At 29.6% G+C, this 10,817-nt stretch overlaps 1 protein-coding gene across 3 annotated transcripts in view; it reads left to right on the top strand.

Moving 5' to 3' along the window:
• Nucleotides 1-10,817, top strand: part of LOC107440911 (Rho guanine nucleotide exchange factor 3) — a 239,393-nt gene that overhangs the window by 104,003 nt on the left and 124,573 nt on the right. The window contains exon 1 of one of the 3 annotated variants that reach the window (XM_071188377.1): nt 2,500-7,605. The exons of the other annotated variants lie outside the window; for them this stretch is intronic. Within the exon in view, the coding sequence (XP_071044478.1) occupies nt 4,027-7,605 (3,579 nt within the window). The 5' untranslated portion in view covers nt 2,500-4,026. Of the gene's footprint in view, nt 1-2,499; nt 7,606-10,817 lie in introns of those variants that run through there. 3 annotated transcript variants of the gene reach the window in all.

Here is a 10,817-nt window from a genome sequence, read left to right as displayed (position 1 = left end):
AAGTGTTGCCATCCTTAAAAACTAATATTAAAAATAATAAGTGTTGCCACCCTCAAAAAACTAATAAATTAAATAATATTTAAAAAAACGAAACTAAATTAAAAACAGAAACCGAAACTAAAAATATATTAGGCTTAAGAAAAAAAGAAATAAGCTCCCCATGACGCTGCAGACGAAGTTTCGATTTTCAGGCGGGCAGAAATAAGCAAGCGGGCAGAAATAAGCAACTTCCGGTTTGTAGGTGGGCAGAAATAAGCAACTTCCGGTTTGTAGGTGGGCAGAAATAAGCAACTTCCGGTTGGGGCAGAAATAAGCTCAGGTTGACTGTGACGTCACTTCCGCCGCATATATGCCTGCTATTACTACTGACAAATCTCTTAATTTTCGAAAATATTAAATATATGATCTGCAGTTTGAACAGAAAAAATGGTTTTTTAGGTACTTGTTTATTTTTGCTATATTAATTTTTATTATTTAGTTGTAAAACATATACCAACTTCTCAACTAACACTAAATTGTTCTAAAAAACTAAATGAAATTTTGCATTATACTATATAATTATGACGTAGAATTATCAATATTGTTATATCTCATTTATTTTCTTATAATTTTTAAATTTTTTTTTTTTAAATTTTGAACAAAATAAGTTTAGCTTTATTAAAGTAATTTTGGAACTTTAGTAGATGTAAGTTTTTAACAATGAATAATATTGAAGTTAAACTTTGAATTTATCTAGACTTCATACTTATTTTTGGAAAAAGTTTTGCTTTTTGTTTTTTTTTAAAAGTAAATTATTTTAAATATTTATGCTGATATTTTGTAAGAAAATGTTGAGATGAATTTATTCATTATAATTCCTTTAAATTGAAAATTAATAAATGAAACAAATTTCTCTCAGTCTTTTACAATCGATATAATTTAAATTAATATTGATCTGTCATACTTATTTACAGAAAGAGCATTTGCTTCATTATGTTAAGATAAATTCCCTTTCAAATAGAGTGAAAGTGAGTTTTAATTTGAAAGTGAGTCATAAATTGTTTATTTTTATTAAAATAAATTTTGTATTTTATTGGAGTTTTACATTTATTTTTATATAAGACCTTGTCTAAATTTAGAATTGAATTTAAATTTATATAAACTTATCGATAATTATTTTAGGATAAAGTTCTTGTTTTATTGTATTCTTTAAGCTAACTAATTTCGGCTATTTTTGCTGATATTTTGTAAGAAAATGTTTAAAGGAATTTAATCATCATTGTTTAACTCAATAATATACATTTAGCGCATTTCATAAAATCTATTTATTCTAAATTTATACTAACCTTTTATGCTCATTTACCTGAAAAAAAAATCTGTAAAGAATTTTACTAGCAGATAAATACTTTTAAAGAAAATGTTTAGATGATTTTATTCATCATTATTCTTTTAAACTCATTAATAATAATAATAAAAAGACATTTTGCACTGTATCTAAAATCTATTTATTTTAAATGTATACCAACCTTTTATGCTTACTTATAGAAAGAGATTCTATAAATAATTTTAATAGCAAATAAATACTTAGAACGAAAATAAGTTTAATTTATTCATCATTTTTCTTTTAAACTCAATTATAAAAATAAAAATATCTTTTGCACTGTATCTAAAATCTATTTATTTTTAAATACTTAGAACGAAAATGAGTTTAATTTGTTCATCAATATTCTTTAAAACTCAATAATAATAATAATAAAAAGACATTTTGCTCTGTATCTAAAATCTATTTATTTTAAATGCTAACCTTTTATGCTTACTTACAGAAAGAGAATCTACAAATAATTTTAATAGCAAATGAATACTTAGAACGAAAATAAGTTTAATTTATTCATCATTATTCTTTTAAACTCAATAATAATAATAAAAAGACATTTTGCACTGTATCTAAAATCTATTTATTTTAAAATTTAAATGCATACTTACCTTTTATGCTTACTTACAGAAAGAGAATTTACAAATAATTTTAATAGCAAATAAATACTTAGAACGAAAAGGAGTTTAATTTATTCATCATTTTTCTTTTAAACACAATAATAATAAAAAAGACATTTTGCACTGTATCTAAAATCTATTTATTTTAAATGTATACTAACCTTTGAAAGAGAATCTACAAATAATTTTAATAGCAAATAAATACTTAGAACGAAAATGAATTTAATTTATTCATCATTTTTCTTCTAAACTCAATAATAAAAATAAAAATATATTTTGCACTGTATCTAAAATCTATTTATTTTTAATGTATACTAACCTTTTACGCTTACTTACAGAAAGAGAATCTACAAATAATTTTAATAGCAAATAAATACTTAGAACGAAAATGAATTTAATTTATTCATCATTTTTCTTTTAAACACAATAATAATAATACAATAAGTGAAATCTAAATTCAATTTAAATTAAATTTTTCATTATCCTTTCATACCTTAGCTTGAGCATCCGTTTTATTGTGTTCTATAATTTCACTTGCAAATAAATAAACGAAAGTGTAAAGTTGTTTTGGCGCTATTATGTAACCAATTCTGCACTGTATCTTTTTTCATTTGCTGTAATGTATACCTTCAATGAAAGGAAATTCCATTTTGAAAAAAACATCTCACCCATTGTATAAATTTGTTTACGACATATCTACCTGATTCTATCTCCCCTACCCACCCACATGCTTTTTCTTACCGGCCTTGACCTGGCTTAGGCCCTCTGCGATGCCACAAACACTAGTTTCTTCCCCTATTCATACAGCAAAGACCATGGACCTCGTTTTTTTTATTCGACGAGCTCAGTTCCATACCGAAAAGCTCGTTGGATAGTCACTATCACGCAAACGATCGCGATGCTGCTCACTTTTTAATTTATTCTGATGTCCTGCTGTTGCCCATCATGAACATGAACTTCTATGGACTTTCGCCAAAATCGACTCGCTACTGACACGGTTGTTGAACTGGTCTGTGTATGGTGATTATATGATTAAAAAACAAACAACAAAAAAATAAATTTAAAGGAAGAGAGAAGAAAAAAAAAAACATTTAGTGCCTCGCGGTAAAGCCGGCTAGAGACTAAAGTGCGGAGGTGAAATCGACCTGATATGAATGTTTCGAACAGAATGTTCGGAACTCGTGTCAGACCCGTGCGTGCGTAAATGTGTGTATGTGTGCAGGTGCAGTCTGATGGTTTCGGACTTGTAAGGCTTCAGAACTCGATAGTTCTTTCATTTGGAACGGTAGAGTTTTTTTTACATCATCGCCCACTGTCAATTATTATCTACTTGGAATTGTATCATTTGGATTACTTGTGTGCTTGTGCTGTGCTTTCGTACTAATTGAGGATTTATCATTGAATGATGTGTTTTGTGCTTTGTATACGTCTTAGCGGCAGCAGTGTGTAAACAAACACACATTTAGTGTGTAAACAAACACACATTTCATTTTGGATTGTAGAAATTTGTTTACAGTAACTGTAAGTTAGTTTTTAATTTGAATTTTATAACTCTTTGGTAGATTTTGTTGAGAGTTTAAAAAATTTATTTTAGCAAATGCATTTTTACTGTTTTAATTATTTTAGCTAGTTTTTTTAAAATTTTTTTATGGTTTAGCTTAAGTTTGTTGTAGTTAAATGTTTAGAGTTTATTTTCGGCATTAATATTATTTAGTTTTTTTTTTCTTTAAAAATTTTATACGAATGAAAAATTTATAGTATCTGTAAAAGTTTATAGTAAATGTTTTTTTTTTATAAAATTGTAAAAATTTATAGTAATGTTTAGAGTTTATTTTCGACATTAATAATATTTAGTTTTTTTTTTCCTATAAAAATTTTATACGAATGAAAAATTTATAGTAACTGTTAAAGGTATGGATTAAAAAAAAAATTCTAATGAATTACAATGAAAAAATTAGGAATTCGCTGAAAAGTTTACTTTCTTTCGTTAACATGAATACAAATTTTAATTAATTTTTCACTTTTTTTAAGAATTTAATTTATGATTTTACCAGAATGTTACTATGTGTATCGGGCAGTGGCAGTGAATTTTCAAGAGATAATCCTGGATCGCGTTGCAGCTTTCAAAGTCTGCTTATTAAAAATAATGCAAACTTGCAGGTGATGGTTGAAGAACGATGCTCTATGTCGAACTCAGCTGTCGACGCCACTGAGCATGTCCCATCACATGCCACTTTATCATTTCATCTCAAAACAAATCATAAAACGCGTGATAGCCCCCCTTCTTTAAAAGAATATAAAAATAGAGTGATTGTTGTTAGTGGCGAAGGTTCAGGGTTCGCTGCTGCCGCTGAGACTGGGGGGACCTGTACTACAACGACAACCTTTAAATCTAATGTTATAAACGGCAAGCGAAGTACTAACACAATTCTAGTACGCTATAAACCAGGCAAAGCTATATCTCCTAGTTCTGAAGATGAATTGGAGATTGAATTTAATAATTCAAGAAATGACGGTGCAACAGAGGTTAACTCATCACCACCATCTAGTTTGTCCGGTGATAGTGCACCAAACAAACTTGAAAAAACTTCAACTAGTGCTTGGGCTCAAATTATGGAACTGGAAGGATATAGGAGTCCAGCAATCGGTCTTGATAATGTAGGAATGAAACAAGATGATAAAAACAGAACATCATCTGGTGATGATAGTAATTTTTCATCTTTGTCATGTGAGGCGTATAATAATGATTTGTCTTTTGATAAGTATGCAGGAAATTCTACAAGCGAGGTTGTCTCTGTTGATGGTTATTCCTCCATTCCTTTTCAAGAATTGTCCTCAAAAAATATTAAAACTGAAACTACCGGTGTTTATTTTAAGAAATACGATTGTGAAAATGACAGTTTAGATTCAGATAGTTTGTCAGTAATTTCCGATTCAACTCGCTCTTCAACTGTCGAGTCTAGTGTAAGCTATCATCCCAACGCCCATTTAAATAATAATTTTAATGTAAAGCATGAATTTCCGCTGTCTGGAAGGTCTGCTCTTGGCAGACCAAAGAGTTCTCTTCAATATCATTTTGGTGAGAGTGCTATGAACGAAATGCAGTCTTGCAGTTTTAGTTCTGACCAAACAAAAATTATTCCAAAACCTAAATCTGCTATGCTTAGATCTGAATCATCCCGTGTATCGAAAAGTCACATACAAGAAAGGAACAAAAGCAGACGCAAAACATTACCTGATGGAAATTTATATCTTAACTCTTGTTCTAGCAAAAGTTCAGATGTTGTAGCTCAGAAAAGTCCAGAGCATGATCCTAATGCATCATGGGGTAGATACAATTCACGAGCAATGCGAGACTCGGTACGAAAGTACGCAGAGACTCTGTATCTTCGGCGACAGACCAGGGTTAAGCTTGATTCCCTTCCAGAAGCTAAAGGAGTGAAACTTACTCGGTATGTTTCAGCTAGTGGTAACCAGGATCATGTTCATTCATTAAAAGGACTTTATTTACGAAACAACTTATATTCGTCAAAAGCACGAGCAATCAGCACTTCTCATTTGCACGAATGCCCACCAGAATCTGTTTCTTCCTTTCCAATCCATAGCAAATTTAATCTGCCATCTGATTCCTCAATGAATCCAAAGCGTCGCGAGTATAGGTCAACATTACATTTAGATCAACATTTTGAAGAAAATGTGCGCAAGTGTCCAAATAGTCTATCTCAAGCGTTCAAAAAAGTTTCAAATGTTAACTTGCCTGATAAGGTGAATAAATATATTGATGAGGTTAATTGCAACGACTCTCCTGCAGTAAGTGATGTTAGTGACAAAAATTCTGATGATATTCTTTCAAATCATATTTATCAAAACCGTATTTCTGATCATTTAAAGTCTGCTAAAATTACTTTGTCTGTTGAGTCGGATGTTTTAATTAATGACAAGCTCTCAATGAATATGAAAGAAATAAAATCAAAATTATGTACTGATTGCGCTCAGTCTACTGAATTAGGACCACCGCATAAACAACCTGCCAACCGCAGCAGACATCAACATTTTAAATCATCGCAACATATACATTATACTGATGTTAATTCTTTGAAAAACGCTCCTCTTTCTGCTTGCGATGGGGATAAAAGTCTATGTTTATTTCATCGCTCATATACCGAACAGGAAAGTAAAACACAGACGGAATCAAATGTTAACTTGGATAATACCGAAAAGTGTACAAAGTTAACGGCAAGAGAAATGGCTGAATTAGTTAACGGAAAAATTTCCGGAAATTTGACTGATTCAAAAATTCAAACTGGAGTGACGAGTAAAGTTTCGAATTGGATTCAAAAGCAAAAAGACAAACGGAAACCCGTATTTTTCATTGGAGATGGTCCTGTCTTCGAGGCTGAAAATGTTCCAAAATCAAAAAATCGTAAATCAAGGCGTTCGTTGTCTCTTTCTAGTGTCAGGGAAAGTGAAATATCTACTAATTGTAATGGAAGGACTGATAGTCCGGTAAAATTCTTACACATAAATTCTTCTGAAATTAGTGAGGATCCGTCTTCAAAACACAATGAACAAAAAGGCTTGTTCATTAAAAGAACTTCCAGTTGTTGCAGTAATAAAGAATCAACTGGCAGGAAAAGTCGTCAAGGCTCGTTGGTCAGACAGGAGAAGGAAGATACTATATATCCGGACCGTGGTCGAATTCAGGTCGATGAAAATGCAGGGTCATTCTTTCATGAAGGCTGTGACAAATTTTCCAATGACTGTCGCAAACCTAAAACGGCGTTAGAAATTCAATCAAATTTCGAAAACTGTAAAACAAGGAAGACTGTTCCAGAATTTAAAACCTCAACCTTTTTAAAAAACATATCCACTGATAAGCGTTCCAAGTACCCCTCCGAATATAATTTTTCGCAAAAATCTTATTCTAACGATTACATAACTGAGGAATGCATTAAAAAATCTTACGGTCTTGATACCTCTCTGACTGATAACCAAAATCAATTTCAAAATTCTAATCAGGCTGCTTCCCGAAATGAGCGCTTAGCACTAACCAGGAAAATTTTGAGCATCAAACAGTTAACTAGAGCCTTATCGTTACATTCATTAAAGAAAAAGGCCAAAGATGAATCTTCTGAGGTTCAAATGGCTGTAAAGCCGACTACTAATTTAGTTAAATGGTCCCGCGGAAGCAAGCGTAAAATTGAAAACATGAAGTTCGGCTCATTGCGCAAAAGCTTGTCCTATTGTGAATTAACAGCAAGAGAGACTAAGCTGCCTGATAAAACACCATTACAGGAAAAATTGGAATTGGATTCTAAAAATTTTGTAAGAACGACTCCTGTTCGAGTTGTTTCTCGCAAAGTTAGTTGTTCTTGCGCAACTTCCCTCCGAAGAACAGTTTCACTTTCTTGGCAGTTTCCTATGAGTCGAAAAACTGACTCTTGTTTAGAGTCTGTTCACGATAATGCTTTAGCGAAATTATGCTTTTTGCGATTGCATTGCAAGAATTCTTCATTACCCTTTGTTAGAAATTTGAGGAAAAAAGACAACGAAACAGTCAATGCAACTGAAAAGCCGAGGATTTGCCCTGATGCTTTGTTGAAAGTTGGTTGCGAACTGGCTGCTACTTCAGTGGTGAGTTTTTGTATTTTAATATCTATTTGTCTAATTTAAAACTTTTTAAATTTAAAGAGTGTTTAAACAAATGTTTTCATTTGGCTATTCCAATATTCAATTATTCAAATTAATATCTCAATTTTCAAAAGTGATGTCGCAAATGTTGCTTCTTTCTCTTCATAATTAAGCATGATTGGTAAAAAAAGGAAATAAAAGCATATATTTATTTGTAGGACGTGATATTCAATATTCAGTTATTCAAATTAATATCTCAATTTTCAAAAGTAATGTAAATGTTGCTTCTTTCATCATAATTAAGCATAATTGGTTAAAAAAAAAAGAAAGAAAAGCATATATTTATTTGTAGGACGTGATAAATTAGCAAAGTTAGTTGATTTAAATCAAGATTTAAAAAAAAGATTAAAATAAGCTGGTTTAAAAAAAACATTGACTTAAATCAAGTAGGAAAAATGATTTAAAAATATACATAGCGTTTTATTTTGAATTTTTTTTCAAAATGTGTTGCGGTACTTAATTTGTTGCTGTATTATGAATTTGAATTAATGTTGTTATATTAGTACTTGGTGCTTAATGAATATCAGCACTTTGGAATTATCGCTTGAAAAACCTTACAATGCTTTAAAATTTTTCGGAACACAAATAAAGAACAAAGTAAAAAGTTGCAGTTTTTCTATTTATTGTAAAAACCTTAAATTAAAATATTTTCCTCTCAATTTAATTAATATATTATGATTAAAAATTTAATTTAACAATTAACAATAACAAAGATATAAAAAAATAATTTGTTGCATCATGCAGCATAAATTTTATATAATAAATTTTACTTTAATTTATGTGATTAAAAGTAATTAAGAAAAGCAAAGACATTAAAAAATAGTTTGTGACATCCTGCAGCATAAATTTTATTTTAAACATAATTTATGTGATTAAAACTGACTTCGCAATAATGAAGTCATAAAAAAATAGTTTGTTACATCCTGCATCATAAATTTTATTTTAAACATAATTTATGTGATTAAAACTGACTTCGCAATAATGAAGTCATAAAAAAACAGTTTGTTACATCATTCAGCATAAATTTTATTTTAAGCATAATTTATGTGATTAAAACTAACTTAACAATAGCGAAGATATTGAAAAATAGTTTGTTACATCATTCAGCATAAACTTTATTTTAAGCATAATTTATGTGATTAAAAGCGTTTTTAACTGTAATTTTTATGTGATTAAAACTGTAATTTAGCAATAGCGGAAACCTTAAAAAATAGTATGTTATATCATGTATCATAAAATTTATTTTAAGCATAATTTATGTGATTAAAACTGTAATTTAACAACAGCGAAGACATTAAAAAGAGTTTGTTACATCACGCAGCATATTTTTTTTTAATAATCTAGTTACGCATGCTAATTATTTTCAATCGTATCCAAGCAAGCGGAAGTCACAGAATGCTTTATTTGACATGTTTGATTTTATCAAGTTTTATTTCTTGTTTTAATAAGTATTTTTACTTATGATTTCCTGTTTAGTTAAGGAAAATATTTTACTCGGACTATCCAAATTTGGTATCGAAACCAATGTTGTCAAGTTGATTATTTCACTAATAGAGTTTTTTTGTGTCCTCTCTTGAAAAAACCACATTGATAGATTATTAAATTGATCTATTAAGTCCTTTTTTAGTTTGCTCAGAAACTCAAAGGTATTACAAAAAATTAATTATATAGGGTATTTCTTAATTACCGTCCATAATATTTATTTTTATAACCTTTATCAGAAATGTATGAAAAGAAAACAACACATTCAAGGTTTGAAATTCCACATATTTCATTAGTTTTTGTGATCTTCCTCACTTAAATATTGATTAATTTGCGTACTTTCTTCAGTTTATTTTAGCAAGGATTGTGAAAATATACATTAAGGGTGGTAGTCACGTAACACCCTATATAAATTTATTAGCCTTTGACCTAAAACTTCTGCAAAACGTTGATTCTAGAAAAAGAATAGGTGATGCTTCTTATACTATTCAAAGCATTTCCCCAGTTTTTTTAATTGAACATTTCAAAAAGCTTCCAGATTTTGAAGCTTTTCATCATGCTTGACAAAAAGGAACTACTTACAACGATTTTTTTATTGATACTGATTTAAATTATTTAAATTATAACAACCTGGTTTATATGGTTCTTCTAAAAATGACGTAAAAAGACGTAAGAAATCGATTTCTTGGAATGTCTGATGAAGCAAGAATGAATGATATAGGTTTTCTGTCTGCAATAGATGAATTTTCAGTAGGTAAGTTTCTTTTTATTGTATTTTAATTATTTTTAATTTTCTGAATTGTCAGTGTGCAATTAACCCTTTCGTAACGGCATTTCAGTGTTCGCACATTTCAGTGGCGTTACGCCACTGAAATGTGCATGTCGCATGTCGGTTATACTTATTTCCGTGTTACATTACAATTGATAAATAAAAATGCAATTTGGGATAATTACAAAAATTCTTAGTAATTTTATTCATAATAAATTTTAAAAAAAGGCAGATAAACTTCTGAGCATGTGTACGAGCGCCCATTAAATAGGCACTCCTACGCGCGGGACATCGCGCAGAATGCCGGCTGAATTCCGCGCTCGTAACGAAAGGGTTAACCTTTTATTATATGTTGATTTAGTTGTTTATAATTATGAGTGTTATAGTTTGCTTTTGTATTTATCAAAACATATTTTTTGTTGTAACATCATTAATTTTTCTGTGGTAGTTTATAACCAACAAAAATAATTTTGTCGTAATAAGAACTGAGGTGAATCGGGAAAAAAAATCCGATAAATCCATACCGGATACCGATCCAAAACAATTAAAATTGAAAAAAGTTCAAATAAAATCCGATGAATTTTAATTTGTTACTGAACCAAACTGATTTAATAAGAATTTCGAACTTAGTTTTTGTTGAATTATTTTTTTTTTGTGGTAGTCTAAAACAAACTCCGATAATTTCGACGTAATAAAAACTGTGTGAAGTCGAAGAAAAGTTCGATAAATCCATATCGGATACCGATCAAAACAATTAAAATTTTTAAAACTTTAATAAAATCCAATAAATCTTAATCTGTTACTAAAACAAACTGTCTATTTCTCAACTTTTTTTGCGTTAATCAGAATTTTTTTCTTCAAAATATATGGTTTGTTACTTTTATAAGCTTTGTTTTTGTAAAAC

This window comes from Parasteatoda tepidariorum, chromosome X2 (genome assembly GCF_043381705.1).
Source record: "Parasteatoda tepidariorum isolate YZ-2023 chromosome X2, CAS_Ptep_4.0, whole genome shotgun sequence".
NCBI lineage: Eukaryota > Metazoa > Arthropoda > Arachnida > Araneae > Theridiidae > Parasteatoda > Parasteatoda tepidariorum.
Note: the sequence above shows the minus strand (reverse complement) of the source record. Positions and strands in the feature narration are given on the sequence as shown.